General features: G+C 46.3%; 1 protein-coding gene across 3 annotated transcripts in view; it reads left to right on the top strand.

Moving 5' to 3' along the window:
* Positions 1 to 16193, top strand: part of prickle2a (prickle homolog 2a) — a 105984-nt gene that overhangs the window by 71267 nt on the left and 18524 nt on the right. For 2 of the 3 annotated variants that reach the window (XM_077217637.1, XM_077217635.1), the window contains exons 1-2: positions 2788 to 2996; positions 4431 to 4586. In XM_077217637.1, the coding sequence (XP_077073752.1) occupies positions 4455 to 4586 (132 nt within the window). In that variant the 5' untranslated portion in view covers positions 2788 to 2996; positions 4431 to 4454. Of the gene's footprint in view, positions 1 to 2787; positions 2997 to 4430; positions 4587 to 16193 lie in introns of those variants that run through there. The other variant, XM_077217636.1, reaches the window with a different exon arrangement.

Here is a 16193-nt window from a genome sequence, read left to right as displayed (position 1 = left end):
TGAGATTTAGCCCCCACAATGTTTGAATAAGTGGAAGTTTGAGGGCTAAAAACACGATAAGAGACCGGCTTTTTCCACGATCTCGAAAACTCTGTGTGGAGATCAGGGAAGAAGGGCAAGCACCGGCGTGGAGGTTGAGAACGGGAAGGCAAAAATCTTTCATCTAATTTAGATTTTTCTCTAGAATCCTGCCTTACAGCTGGCCACTCGATGCTTAATTTAGAAACAGCACGAGTGAGCACCTCCATAAGCTCCTCACTTTCGGGAGAGCGAGATGGCGAATCATCGACATCTCCCGCATCCAGAATAACAACATCCAGATCCTCAGAACTGGATAGTTGCTGTACTGGGGCCTCAGTTCGGGGGGAAGAAACCGCAGAGCGTGCTTCCGAACCCGAGACTGAGGCACTGGATCTAACAGGTAAGGGCTGAGATAGGGCAGAGCCCGTCTCAAGCCCCGCTGTTAGATCCATCTGCGATCCCCACGAATGACGTCGCCGCTCAGCCTCGGCATAAGCGGGACCCGTTCCGCGGGGATCGCAAACCGAACCACGCTCCTCAAAGAGTGATCGGCGGGAGCGGAGCGTTCTAAGAGGCAAACGCTCGCAATGCTCACAATCAGCCCCCTCGAGAGCTGACTGGGCATGCTGCACTCCCAAATAAACAACATAAGCTGTGTGTATCCCCGCTCGTTAAATAGCGCAAGCAGGGAGGAACACACTTCTTAAATTGTTGTTCGCTCGCCATTGTCTCTCAATATAATATATATATATAGTTTTTTGAAATAGTGAAACTTCTGCTTAGTGACCGACAAAAACACTTGAGACAGATCCACATATAGCGCTTACTGAAGGCAAAGAAGCTGTCACGCTTGTGTTTTGGGGGTGCTTTATAGTTGCCTGGTCGATGACGTCACCCGCCTATGACGTTCCTCCTCTCCATTGGACTGATTCCATACGTGCTTCATGACGCACACACGCAGAGGTGTTCCCACAGCTTGACGCAGCTCGAGTTCCCTTGAAAGGGAACTTTTAGTTAATAAGCATGAAAACATTGATGATGTCATAAATATTACATAATGCCACAATGCAAAAAGTCTTGAGCGTATTACAAAAGGATTAATTTAGGATTCATTTCATTTTTTGTTCTTTTATTTTGGGATGAAATGTGACATGGAATATTTTTTTTGTGAGACTTACCCTGCTACCTCAAAGTGAGTTGCCTCAAACAAAAGACATTAAAGCAAGGACAGTGAGTGATGTTTCTAGGGGAATGGCTATACACATTCTCAATGATAAATCTGTTGTGGGTATATGCTTTCTTGCTCTCGGATCAGCACAAGGTTTCCACGGAGACGTGTCACTGCGAGAGCTCCATGGCGACCAGGGCAGGAGCACTGATCACTGGAAACAGACAAAGCCAGAATCCTGCTGTTAGTTTGAATGATTAATGTGTTCACGGTCACTGAGAGCACTCCAAAGGCTCAAACATCTTTGTGTGTTCCTGAGACTGTAAAGATGTGCTTTAGAATTGAGAAAATATCCAAAAAGATACTGAAGCAACATTTTGGTGTAAAGAATCTTTGTTTTTAAGGTAGGGACTTTTAAATATGGTTTAAGCTCCTCCTTCAATGCATGTCTATGGGCGTCTTTCATCTATTTTATTGTTATATGAAAATCTTACAGCTAGAGGGCATACAGAAAACAGGAAATGAGTGTGCTCTCTATTGAAAGTTCTGACGCGCTTGATGTTTGTCATTCCATTCTTGTGCAGTTTTATGCTTTTAGTTGTTTATCTTATTGCTGGTCTCTTTACAACTGTAAAGCAGCATATTCCACAGATTAACTTATCATTTAGCATGACTGCACATCATTTCCTCAAACTGGTCTAAATCAAATGGAGACATACTGCTAAATATTAACTGTGAAAAGGACCATCATAAACATGTAAAGTAAGCCCAGTGCGTATCTTTTTGTCATTAATACACAGTGACGTGTAGCCATCACTGAGGCTTAATTACCAACTCAAGCGCAGCGGCAGTAATTACAGCTGTATTATCGAGAGCCCACTCACCGACACTGACTGACGCCAAGTGTGTGGGTTTGGATTATTTTCTCATCTTCATCATCGTCACTGAAAGCCTATATACAATTTCTTACTCGGTTCAGAAAGGATTGAGATAAACAGGAAAGTGATTTGTTTCATGAAATCAATAAATACACAGTAATTGTGAGAAGGCTACTTTGTGTTGTTTGTAAAACTCTGACCAGACACATAACCTTCACAAACACAAATGCAGTTGTGTAGTCCTGTACGGTTTCATCCCAAGTTGGATGTGGCATATTCCTACATTATGTTCTTGTCTTCCAACCAAAAATATGTCTCATTGTCTAATGCTCAGAAGACGATGTTAATAGAAAATGGCAATTATGGACTATGTTTAGCATGTTTTACACGCCTGTCTCTTCAAATGCTTTATTATGATGTAATCTTGGAAATTTGACACAGTGATACAATTGATTGCTTAAAATGGATTGTTTACCTAAACCGTGTAACTTGTCCTGTGTGCCACCATGTTCATACGTCATGGTGTTTCGGGCCTCAGTCATGTTTGTGATTTCTTATTTGGTAAATAATTGTGTGCTAAGAACACATGTAAAATAAGCAGTATTGTGATGTTATAAAGAGTCTAAAGCGATGTGAAGGTCAACATCAGTCCCTTAGTTGAGAGCTTGCTCTCATGTTGCTTTTTACACAAATAAGAAATTCTCTCTTTCCCTGTCTCTCTTTCTCCCGCCCTCCCTTTTCTTTCTTTCTTTCTCACACACACCCACACAGAAACAGTCACATCCACAGGCAGAGTGAGAGCGAAGGATGAGGCATGACACATACAAGAGAAAAGCATTTTGCTTTAGCACTGCGCTTCTCTTTTTTCCCTCTATTTCTGGTTCCTTCAGCCCTCAGGTTATTTGTTGGATGCTGATATGAAGATGCAGGTCTGTATGCCTTTCATCAGAATTGTTAAACAGGAAAGTGTTCTAGCGATCTTTGCAGCGATATCATAAGACAGGCTTCCAATATCTATTGAAATGTACAGTCTCTCCTGTAGTGAATCAGTGTATTTATTTCATGAGTTTGATCTAATAGCATGCTTCTGGAAATCATTATAGCCGTGTGGTTTTCTTTTCTTTGAATGTTGTATTCATTTTCTTTCTTTCTATCCTTGTTTTTCCTGCTAATTCTAAAGACCAAATTAATGTTCATGTGGTGCGCAAGTTTGTGATGTCACATTGACGTCTTAGGTGGTATTAAGATTGTATAATGTAGAGAAAGCTTTCAGGTGTAGAGGTTCAAAAACCAAAATCAATCAATTACATTGCACAGAGAACAGAAAGTACTGATGATGATCACAATACTCTCTGTGGTAAAATGATTTGAATTTATCATGCATGGCTGAAATGTTGCTGCGGATATGTTGATAATGGCATCAGTATTTTTTTTTTTCTCGGTTCATCAAACAGGCGCACAAATGTGTTTTTAAAGACATTTTGATGAATTCAGATGGCTTTGTCTTATACATTGCTCCAGATATTGCAAAAATAATTATTTCCATGTACCGTGTAGTTTTTGAGATAATGTATTATCCATACAAACAAAAATGTTGGTATTATGTGGAACTAGAAATTAATTAAAATATCATCACAAAATGAAAATACGCAGTTGTTTCCTTAGAATAGCTACTTCTATTTGATCTACCACTTAAAATTGTTATTTATTGAAATACCTAATATAGTCTGGATTATCATATTACATTTTTATCACTATTTTGCCATAATATTTGTGGTTACTGAAATGTAAATTATAATTTTTTTCCTGTCTAAATGTAGTGTTTCAACTATGATTGAGTTCCCTTATTGCATTGCATTCGTAAGTATTAGTAAATAAGTTGGAAGGCTACATTTCTATGCAGTCAATTTCAATGAATTAGTTTATTTCAGTACTCTGTCAGTGTCCTCACAGGGACTGAGTATTTGGTCAACTGCTTTAATTAACTGCTTTAATAAAACACCAAATTTCCCCACAAAGATAGTAATACCTGTCATTTTTGTCCTTTGTTTTGGTCCCCATGAGGAACACAGCTTATAAATCAAACTAAATGAAGCTTTTTGAAAATGTAAAAATGCATAAAGTTTTGTGTGATGGGTAGGTTTAGGGGCCGGGTTAGTGTAAGGGGAGAGAATGTACAGTATAAAAACCATTACGTCTTTGGAAAGTCCCCATAAAACATGGAAACCTAATACGTGTGTGTGTGTCTGTGTTTTCAAAATAAAAGTTAAATGCACGGAAGTTTCAGTTAATTCAGCATGGAAGTGTGTAAAACATGCTTAGATCTACATTTCTCATTCCTCTCTGTCTGTGTCTTTCTGCAGTGTTTAATGGAATGAAGTGGTGATATGGCTCTGGATATGGAGAGGACAGTCTCTAAAATCATGTTTGACTTCCAGAGGAACTCGACCTCTGATGATGACTCTGGCTGTGCACTCGAGGAGTACGCCTGGGTGCCACCCGGCCTCAAACCTGAACAGGTAACACACACTTAATGACAACATCAAAACATTTGCAAGTCAATTTAAAGGGATAGTTCACCCAAAAATGACTTTTATTCACATATGAACATTGATCAGCGAACACAAACAGAAGCTCAAATGTGTTGCGTGGCACGAGAGAATGAAACTCGCTGGTTTTCATGCTTGAGCTTCCATTTATCATGTTTGAGATCTCCATGTACATTTGCTGATCAGTGTTTATATGTTATTAAAGCCAAAATGAAATCTTTTCATCCTATAAAGTGTTTAAATCTCTTTGTAAGACTAGAATTAAACCGCTCCATTTCTATGGAATGTTTTGAAGCATCAGAGTTTTGAGTGGATAGGCTTTTAGTAGAGGGACAGAAACCTCTCAGATTTCATTCAAAACATTTTTGTTTTTATTTTTTATTTCTTCTTTCCTCTCTTACCAAAAGTCACTTTTGGGACACTAAAATGTGTTGACTTTTGAACATACAGATTTGAATGCAATTCCATATCTGAGTCCTGTGGTGTTGAATGTGGTGTGTTTTCTACTTAAGAGTGATTATTATTGCATTGATTGCTGGCGTAAAATTCTCATCTCACTAAGTCACAGGTTTGTGTAAGACAAAGACTACAAAGGATCTTTGTACCTTTTCTTTACTTGAGACTTAAACAATGACCTCAAACTTAAACTAATGACAGAAATCCTGTCTGGCACCCCAGCATAACCCCCCCCCTAACAAACTAAGATTATGGGAAACCGTTACATAAAAGTGGCACCCCAGATGGGACACAAATATTAAAACTTGTGAGAAGGAAAATACCCTCAAATAAAACCACACTTTAGCATTCAAAACAACTAAAATGCAAAAACCAATTCTAGAAAACGTCTACGGTTACGTATGTAACCCTCGTTCCCTGAGTAGGGAACGGAGACGTTACGTCGGATGACGACGAATGGGGTTTCGCTTAGAAAGCCTATCAACTTCGAGTATTTCAAAACGAGCCAATGGCAAAGAAATGCCATGGGTCTGCGGAATTTGCATGGCGCGACTCCGCCCCACCTCGTGGGTATAAAAGGAGGAAGCCGGCAGCAAGCAGATATGTTTCTTCGCTGAGGAGCCAAGACTGAGCTCAGGCGATCCCCGCGGTACAGCGGAAAGTGGCAGGCAGACGTAACGTCTCCGTTCCCTACTCAGGGAACGAGGGTTACATACGTAACCGTAGACGTTGTCACTCCGAGTTACGTCGGATGACGACGAATGGGGTTACCAGTCTAATCACGCCACCTTCTCAGCTGTCTTCCAGTGCCCTGCGTAAATCGAGATCCCTGTCGGGACTGGACGAAGGACTCCATTTAACACAGGAATACCAAGGTACACTGGGAAGCATATCCCAAGCTAGGGGAAGTATGCAATTAATGCCAGCCCGGAGGGGGGGGGGGGGACTTAGAGAATACACATGACCCGAAGGAGCTAGAGCCCAAGAGCCCAAGAGGATGCCACACTCCGGGTGGAGTGGGCAGTCACACCAAGGGGGCACGGTCGACCTTGCTGCTGGTATGCCAAAGCAATGGCGTCCACTATCCAGTGAGACAACCTTTGCTTGGAGAGAGCCTTTCCCTTCAGCTTCCCACCAGACAACAGACAAAGAGCTGGTCTGAGGTCCTGAAACACTGCGTCCTGTCAACATAGGCGCGGAGAGCGCGTACTGGACAGAGCAGTGCCAAGGCTGGGTCTGCCTCCTCCAGGGGCAGCGCTTGCAGGTTCACCATCTGGTCCCGGAAGGGAGTGGTAGGAACCTTGGGCACATATCCAGGCCGGGGTCTCAGGATCACGTGAGAGTAAGCCGGCCCGAATTCCAGGCACGCTTCGTCAACGGAGAATGCGTGCAGGTCCCCTACCCTCTTGATGGAGGCCAGAGCAACCAGGAGCGCTGTCTTCATAGACAGGAATTTAAGCTCGACTGATTGCAGTGGCTCAAACGGAGCACTCTTCAGGGCAGTTAGAACCACTGAGAGGTCCCAAGAGGGAACGAGAGGAGGGCGAGGCGGATTTAGTCTCCTCGCTCCTCTCAGGAACCTGATGACCAGGCCGTGCTTCCCCACCGACTTACCTTCGATGAGGTCATGGTGAGCGGCAATAGCGGCAACATAGACCTTCAGGGTGGAGGGAGCCAGCCTTCGCTCCAGCCCCTGTTGAAGGAAGGAAAGCACAACGCTGATCGAGCATTCCCGGGGCCTTCTCGGTGAGAAGAGCACCAGCTGACGAAGAGGTTCCACTTCAACGCATAGACGTGTCTCGTGGACGACGCCCTAGCGGAAGTGATGGTAGCCACCACCGCTGGTGGTAGGGAACTCAAACCTGCCTCGTCCCGTCGAGGAGCCACACGTGGAGGTTCCAGAGATCGGGACGAGGGTGCCATAGGGTGCCCCGTCCATGAGAAAGAAGGATCTTCCTCAGAGGGATCGGCCAGGGAGGTGCTGTTGCGAGGAGTACTAGTTCGGGGAACCAGGTCCGGTTGGGCCAGTAAGGGGCAACCAGGATGACCTGCTCCTCGTCCTCCCTGACCTTGCGCAAGGTCTGCGCAAGAAGGCTCACTGGGGGAAACGCATACTTGCTGCCCTGCGGCCAGCTGTGCGCTAGAGCATCCGTGCCGAGCGTGCCCTCGGTCAGGGAATAAAACTGGGCGCAATGGGTCGAGTCGTGGGAGGCAAACAGATCTATCTGTGCGTCCCCGAACTAGTCCCAAATCAGCTGGACCGACTGGGGATGGAGTCCCCATTCTACAGGGAGTGGCTGAAGCCGTGAGAGCTCGTCGGCTGCACAGTTCAGCGCTCCGGGAATGAAAATGGCTCGAAGCGACCTCAGATGCTTCTGACTCCATAGGAGGAGGTGGCAGGCGAGTTGTGACGTACGGCGCGAGCGTAGACCACCTTGAAGGTTGATGTACGCTACTGTGGCGGTATTGTCTGATCGGACTAGTACGTGTTGACCCCTGAGCAGCGCCCGGAAGCGGTGCAGGGCAAGGCGTACTGCCAACAACTCGTGGCAATTGACATGCCATAGCCGCTGGGGTCCTGTCCAGGAGCCCGCAGCAGCATGTCCATCGCACATGGCGCCCCAGCCCGTGGTGGAGGCATCTGTTGAGACAACAACATGCCGGGAAGCTCGTTCCAGGGGGACACCTGCCCTGACAAATACCGAGAAAAGAGACCCTCTGCACGGGGCAAAGTTTGCTCTTCTCCCAGTTGACCCGAAGACCCGAAGCACTAGGTCCCTGTGTTCGCAAACCTGATCTCGAGAGTGAGCTAGGATCAGCCAGTCGTCGATATAACTCAGGATGCGAACCCCGTGTTCCCGAAGGGGAACAAGGGCAGCCTCGACGACCTTCGTGAAGATGCGAGGAGACAGGGCTAGCCCGAAAGGGAGAACCGCGTACTGGTATGCCTGCCCCTCGAAAGCAAACCGGAGGAACGGTCTGTGTCGATGAAGAATGGAGACATGAAAGTAGGCGTCCTTCAGGTCGATCGCTGCAAACCAATCCTGGGGCTGTATGCATTCGAAAACGCGCTTGGCGGTGAGCATCTCGATTGCACCCTTCCCCAGCAGGGTGGCAATCTCTGCTCTCATGATGGGGGCATTGCCACCGACCAAAGTGGAGCGGACTCCCCTGAAGCGGGGAGGAGACCGTGCGAACTGAATCGCATAGCCGAGCCTGATGGTCCGCGCGATCCAGCGGGACAGATGGGGAAGCTCTAACCAGGCTCCCAGGAACTGAACCAGCGGGACCATGCGAACCACAGGGGTCCCCCCGGAGGGGCAGCGAAGCGGAGTAACTGGCCCAGACGTGGACGGCATAGCGGCCCGGTGTGCGGGCACAGTTAGCAACCACGCCCTGGCAGAGGGGGCCAGGGAAGAGGCCCAGGCTGGTCGTCCCACGGGGGCCTGCTCTGCCAGGGGTCTGGCGACAGAGGGGGAAAAGGGCGAAGCGGTCCGTGGATGGCACGCCGTGTCAACCGCCTCTGGGACAGAGGGGGCGAGGAGAGCACGGCTCGTGGGCGGATTCTGTGTCCCCCGAGAACTCTGTGAGCTCAGGGAAGAGGGGATTGTTTCTGTCTTTAACCACATTAGGGTGCTGTCCACCCGTGGGTGAGCAGCGGGGAGTGGAGAACAAAAGATTCTCCCAGGGCCCTCCACCGGGGGAAGGAGTGGTCCTGCTACCACCTCCTGAGAAACAACCCTCATCCCTTAGCACCCCGTCTCAGGAGCGCCGCTTGGCCCGGCGTTTAGCGGGGGGCGGGACAGGAGAGGGCTGAGGCGCCTTCTTGCGGCTTCCTCCGCGACCGGCTCTGGGTGGAGGCTGCTGCGTGGTCCGGGCGGGAGGGGCGGGAGCCGCAGGAGGGCGCCCTCGGCGGGAAACAGGTCGAGGCGTCTGCCCGGCCGGCTGGGTGGAGGCAGCAGCGGGCCGGCGGGGCAGAATATGTTTGATGGCCTCGGTCTGTTTCTGGGCAGTTGAAAACTGTTGGGCAAAATCTTCAACTGCACCGCCGAAGAGGCCGGCCTGGGACAAGGGGGCGTTAAGCAGACGGGTCCGCTCCGCGTCCCGCATGTCAGCCAGGTTCAGCCACAGATGTCTCTCCTGGACCACAGCTGTGGACATCACCAGACCCAGGGAGTGCGCGGTAACCTTCGTCGCCCGGAGAGCAAGGTCGGTAGCGGCACGCAGCTCATCAAAGAGCCCTGGGTCTGTCCTACCCTCGTGCATGTCTCTGAGCATCTGGGCCTGGTAGACCTGCAGAGTGGCCATAGCATGCAGTGAAGCAGCCGCCTGTCCCGCCGCTCTGTAAGACTTCGCCACCAGGGTCGACGAAAATCTACAGGCTTTGGATGGGTGCTTAGGCTCGCCCCGAGAAGAAGCACTCTGAGGACATAGTTGCATGGCAACAGAGCGTTCAACCGGGGGAAGCCCAGTGTACCCTCATCGAGGGGAGGAAAGGCGGATGAGACCAGCGAGCGGTCCCGAGACCCAGGGGGGTCTTCCAGGACTTCGAGATCTCATCATGCACATCCGGTAAGAAAGGTATTGGGGTTTGCCGAGGACGAGGGTCGGCGGCCTTACCCAAAAACCAATCGTCCACCCGCGAGTGCTCAGGACAGGGTGGAGGCCTATACTCAAGTCCGATGCTCGCGGCTGCCCGGGAAAGCATGGCCATCATCTCTGGATCAGACTCGAGCACAGCCGTATGCACACCGGAAGGTGGCAGCTGTGACGAGCCCTCACTTCCAGAAGACTCAAACCCGCCTAGTGATGCTGCAACAGACATGGCATCTTCCTCTGTAGCTTCAACTGAAGCACGCGGGCAACCAGAGGGTAGACCCGCGGGAATCAGCAGTTCACTAGCGGGCACCGTCATTGAAGAGGGGGGCTGGGGTCGCGGACACATAGTCGGCGCCTTGTTCCAGACCGTAACCCTCAGGTCACCCTGGCCACCAGCCGCAGGGCGGGGGGTGGATGAGGGGACTCTCACTCTTGCGAGTTCACGGAGTCTCGTCCGTAATGACGCGATGGTCATGTTCCCACAGAGAGAACATGAGTCATCCACGAGCGCTGCTCTAGCATGATCAATGCCCAAACATACTATGCAACGCTCGTGCCCATCAGAGTCCGATACCAATCTGCCGCAACCAGAAGTACACGGGCAAGACATCTTTAAAAAGACGTGCCACGTGTAAGCTCTTTTTGTGAGAGAAAACTCAAGTGTTGAAGCACCCGGGGAGAAACGCACCGACTGGCAGACCACTGCAACAGATCAGCAGGAAGCACGCTCTCGCCGTAGATCGCCGTCACACCAACACTCGAGGTACTCGTTTGTAAAGCTGACAATTCAGAGATGGCTTGTGGAGAGAAGAATACACTTGGCTCCGAAGCGAAAACACATCTGCTTACTGCCGGCTTCCTCCTTTTATACCCACGAGGTGGGGCGGAGTCGCGCCATGCAAATTCCGCAGACCCATGGCATTTCTTTGCCATTGGCTCGTTTTGTAATACTCGAAGTTGATAGGCTTTCTAAGCGAAACCCCATTTGTCGTCATCCGACGTAACTCGGAGTGACAACGAAAGGGAACAAAATGTCTGCATCTCCAAGCAAATCTTGCCATGAAATGGAGGGAGATCAAAACCAAACCCCAACCAAGGCCTTTAAAGAGGATCTTATAGATGTAATGCCCTCGGATCAGGATAGAACTCAATACCTTATTCCTAGTACAATGGTAGGATTTCAGGCTCTTTCATGTCAACATACTCTACTGGATATGGACTTAACAGGACGTTTTGATCTTAGACCCTCAATATCACCTTCATCTCAGCCCTCATTAGCAGTAACTGGATTAATGGACAGTCTGACACCTGAAATGACCCGAACACAATATCAGAGTCTAAAAGACACATTTTTCACTGAAAATGGAGTTTAAACATGCCATGGATAGTTTGACTAAGAATGTGGATACTGCATCTGTGAAACAAACAACAGAAATAAAAACACTTATGAGTAATCAGTTTGAGAACATCAGGAAAGAGTTTAATAACACACTGCATTGCCGACTAAAGATTCATCATGCAGAGCTACTGTAAGATTTCAATGCAGTCCTGGAACCAATGGCTTATACTCTGGATCTTATACGAAAGTCCACTGATCATTGTATTCAACAATTGAACACCTTTATTGCTTAGACAAACTCAAATAGTAATTTACATGATGAACTCGAAAATGAGATATTACATCTCAAGGGGCTATCTTTTCAATAAATTCAAACTTAACCAGTGCACACAACATTTTCATCAATTAGCTCTGGACATGGAGCTCTCAAGATATCACAGCAGAGTTCAGTGAAAGCAAATGTTTCTGTGCAGACAATTACGTCACCATCTGCTTCTACTGTGGTGGAAACGCGTTATTTGACAGTGAATACCAGATTACAGCGACTCTATTCAACATTTCAATGTAGACTGGGTGATTCTGAGCTTAATCCCACAAACGAATTGGTTACCACCGCTAAAAGTAGAGGATGTTTTTTTGGGGAAACAGCCCATTAAAATCTAGTTCCAACGTTTTGGCCGACGTGACAAGACTGTGATGATCCTATGATCTTCCTGGAGAAATGTCATAATTTCATGATTTGATTTGATATGATTTAAGTTTCTTGATGCTTTCTTGTCAGAAGATATGAGAATGAGTTAGCGGAGAGAGTAACGGAGTAGCGGAGTAGAGTGTTCACGTGTACAGCAGGAAGGTGAGATTTTCCTCACATGTACTGAACTTTGTGCAAACGCTGGAAGCCACAAATTGGAGTGGATGAAGTTATTAAGCTAATCTTGAAGAGTATCAATCCTCAGATGGCAAGCCAACTTCTAAGTAATGGTGTTACATCTGTTGACAGTTTAGTCCATTTTGGAAAAGGTAAAGGAAAACCAGCTACAAAATGAACAACTGAAAAAAAACATGGAAACTCAGAGTAACTAGTCCTGATTCTGCTCAGTCGAGTAACCCAGAAAATAGCACCAGTACCACAGGACTTCTCTAAAACTCCCTTCGGTTGGTGGTGTAAGGGCCTTCATGCTCCTACTTGTCCTCAGGGTTGTTCTGCTAAGATCAAAAACTATAAAGGCCAGCAAAGTTCAAATCCTGTCAAAGGTAACCATGGTAATCATCCGACTGTTAGCACTGTTAATTATATGGAGTCTGTATACTCACCTACTCCTCCTTTCTCCTCATCTCTGCACAGCAGTTGGTTGTTCCTGTAAACATTGACTCTTTGCAAGGCCAAGCTTTGGTTGACAGAGGATCTTCATATACACTGCTAAATGAAGAACAGACCCGTCAGTTCAGGCTCTGAGTGTGATAACCCATGGTTAACACACTCAACAGCTCAGACCCTGAACTGAGGGTCCCATTTATCTGGCTGACGGAGGAGCTCGGCAACCATTAGGTTGGGGTGAAGTACAACTTGCAGTGCAAACATTAACAATCACCTTACCTGTGGTTGTCCTTGCCCCACAGGAGCTTGTCTTTCCTGTTGTGTTGGGTTTAGACTTTGGGCTGGGTTTATCTTTTCTTCAGTGGGCTACAAATGGACATCCGGAACAATTTCTACTGCTTTTAGCCTGATGAAAAATATAATTTTCTGAAAAATTATGCTCACTTCCATGACTGGCACAATTCTTCACCTCTTGCTCTCTTTTCTGCTCTTCCACCACATACAACAAAGGAATAAGCAAACCATCTGCATGTAGCATGCCAAAATTTTTAATTATTTACACACATTTTTAAATATTTGATATCGATATTAAATATCGTGCTTTTCATCTCAGATGCAATCTAAACTCTCAATACATCTCAGTTCATCTCTAAGCAATACATCACACACATTACACAAAAACAGCTTTTTCGCACCTGTCCGATCCGCATCATAATAATCGCCTCTGAGATTGATCATGGAATAGATGAGGTCTCCATCTGAGTACCCCTCCTTCTCATGTCACAGTAAATGTTGCCTTAACCCAGCAATAGAAGTGTTCACTGCTAAAGAAGCAAAGGTAGCTTTAATCATCTCTCTGCTTCAAGGAATAGCACTGGACTGGGTCCATGCTACTTGAGAGTGAGACAGGCTCCATGCAAGAGGTCACAAAACATCTGAATCAGAGCTCTGCATCAAGAAAACCTTCAGCTGTTCATCACTGATTCTAAGCTTTCCCCTAGCTAACCCATCATGATCCAGTTATCTTCTAGAAAGGAGGGTGAGATTTTGAAATCGGGCAATTTCTGTCATAACATCTGCAATAGAACTGTGCTTCCCATTGTATATCTCTCCACTGCAGGTCTCCATTATGTCTCTCCATTAACATAAACACTAAACCTGGACTGTCATTTCAGTTGTTGTGCCTATGTTTATCATGACCTGCACGGGGTGTTCAACTAAGTCAACTGCCCAAGAGAAAACCTATCCACTGTCAGTATCTGAAACTAAGGCCATATAGGAATACACAGAGGACTCATTGCATTTGAGAATCATTCAGCCATCTACTTCTCCAGCTGTGACAAGTTTTTTTTTTCCTAGTGGAAAAGGAGGATGAGTTATTTGGTCCATGTATTGACTACTGTGGTCTCAAGGCTATCACCATCTAGTGCCTGCTGCCATTGAACAGGTCATATCCAAACGGGAACTTCGCAGTGCCAAAACCTTATACGTAAGGTGGATGAATGGATAACAGTCTTCATCTCCAACTTGGACATTATGTATGTATATTGATTACATCTTGATGTATTCCCCTCACTAGAGCCCCATCTCAAGCTGCGTCATTGGGTGCTCCAATGTTTGGCTGAAAATCATCTATTTGAAAAGGAAGAGGATTATGAGATCCATGGATAACTCTTAAGATTAAGCAGTGGTAGAGTCGCCTATGTCCAAAATGGTGAATGAGCAGCAATGGTTTCCGGGGTACGCTGATTTTTATAGACGGTCCATTAGAGACTTCAGCACCACTCACCTCCCTCCTTCATGGTTTTGCTTCAACACCCACAGCAGCCCAAGCCATTGAGGAACTAAAGTCTAGATTTACAAGTGCTCCTGCTCTCAAGTATCCAGATCTTGACTGTCCTTTGCTGGTAGAAGTCGACACATTGACTCGGGAGTGGGAGCGGTCGCAGTGGTTGTCCTTCTAAAAAGTTTCCTTAAGTTTTCTATTCCAGGAACTTTAATATGTTAAATATGTAAATAGGTTTAATATGAGATATGGTAAATTGTGAGGGAATCTCCTTTTTACAAAGATTTTCTATAGGATTAAGGTCTGGGCTCCGGCTGGGTCATTCCAAAATATCCCTCTTTCTTTGGTGAAGCCATTCTTTTGTTGATTTAGATGTGTGCTCGGATCATTTTCATGATGAAAGGTGAACGTTCTCTTCATTTACAGCTTTCTAGCACAGTGGTTCCCAACCCCGAGCTTACGAGCATGGAGAGGTAGCATAGAGAGTGAATGAAAAGGTCACAGGTTCAAACCAGATGAGGGTAATTACTAACATTTTATAAAAATGAAATACTACATTTACTGGGAAATCAACACAGGTGTCGTCATTTTATCTATCGTAACACAAATTACTTTATAAAAACAACCAAATTTCCCTGCATAGTGGGACCTCACAATCTATACCCAGAAGCCTTTGTGCTTGAAAAATATAATTATGTATGCTTAAGCAATATCTCAGAAATAGCAATATGTCTAGGCAATATCTCAGCAATATCCAATGGAGATTGGGATATTGCTTAATATCCGAGCACGAATGCTTGCCCAAACATACCAAATCATTTTTTTCCAAGCATAAGCACATGAATGTTCCTCCATTTTGGGAGCTTGCAAATCTGGTAATTTTTGTTGTTACATTGTACTTGCATCTTACATTTGAAGTACCTGCTTATAATTTCATATTTTACCTCAACCCCTTAACCTACCCAACAGCAATACATTTACATTTAGTCATTTAGCAAACGCTTTTATCCTAAGCGATTTAGAACTAAGGACTAAAGTCAAGTAATCGTGAAGAGGCAAAAACAATGCAAGAAGAGCTCAAAATACAAAGTTCAAGCATCGCTCAGAGTAGCACAAACCAGACAAGGGAGGATTTAAAGAAAAGGAAAGATTTTTTCCTTCTGTGTTAAGTGCTCATGAAAGAGATGAGTTCCCCTTCAGGGACTACCGCTGCGTGTAATCGCAGTGGGAACGCCCTCCAGCGTAACGCGTCTGAAGCATGAATGAAATCAGTCAATGGAGAGATGGAGCGTCATAGCGAGTGACGTCATCGACCAGGAAGCTATAAATATCCCCTGAGCACACAATACGCCCGCTTTTTGTTACTTCAGCAAGCTCTGTGTGTGTCTGAAATTTAGCGATTGTGTTTGTCTGTTTAGACAGGAGTTTCTCACTATATATATATATATATATATATTTAAAAACCTATATGAGTGTCAAAGTGACGAGCGAGCAATATAGAAAGTATGTTTCCCCCTGTACACGATACATCACGGGTGGGGATACACATCAGCTGTGTGTTGCTTGTTTGGGATTTCAGCATGCCCAGTCGGCTCTCGAGGGGGTCGATTGTGAGCATTGCGAGCGTTTTCCCTTGAGAACTCTGCGCTCGCGGCGATCGCTCTTCGAGGAGAGTGGTTTGCTGCGAGCTCCCCGAGGCTCGGGTCCCGCTTCTGTTGAGGCAGAGCGGCTGCGCTTGTCTTGGGGCTCGCAGATGGATCTCACTGGCGACGTTGAGACGGGCTCCGCCCTATCTCAGCTATCTCCAGCGAGATCTAGTGCCTCTCACCCGGCTCTGGAAGCACGCGCTGCGGCGGTTACTTCTGCCCGGGTCGAGGCACATGATGTCGAACTTAGATTATCCAGTTCTGAGGAGCTCGATGTCGAAAGTTTTGCATCAGAAGAAACTGACTCGTCACTCCAGCATACTGCTGAAGAGGGGCTGATAGATGTGTTATCTCGGGCTGTAAAAAAAAAAAAAAAATCGAGTAAAAAAAAAAAGTGGCCAACTGATAGGCAGGAGTCTAGAAATGAAAGCAA

This window comes from Siphateles boraxobius, unplaced genomic scaffold (genome assembly GCF_051911475.1).
Source record: "Siphateles boraxobius isolate OS27281-9 unplaced genomic scaffold, OSU_SipBor_1 75, whole genome shotgun sequence".
Classification (NCBI taxonomy): domain Eukaryota; kingdom Metazoa; phylum Chordata; class Actinopteri; order Cypriniformes; family Leuciscidae; genus Siphateles; species Siphateles boraxobius.
Note: the sequence above shows the minus strand (reverse complement) of the source record. Positions and strands in the feature narration are given on the sequence as shown.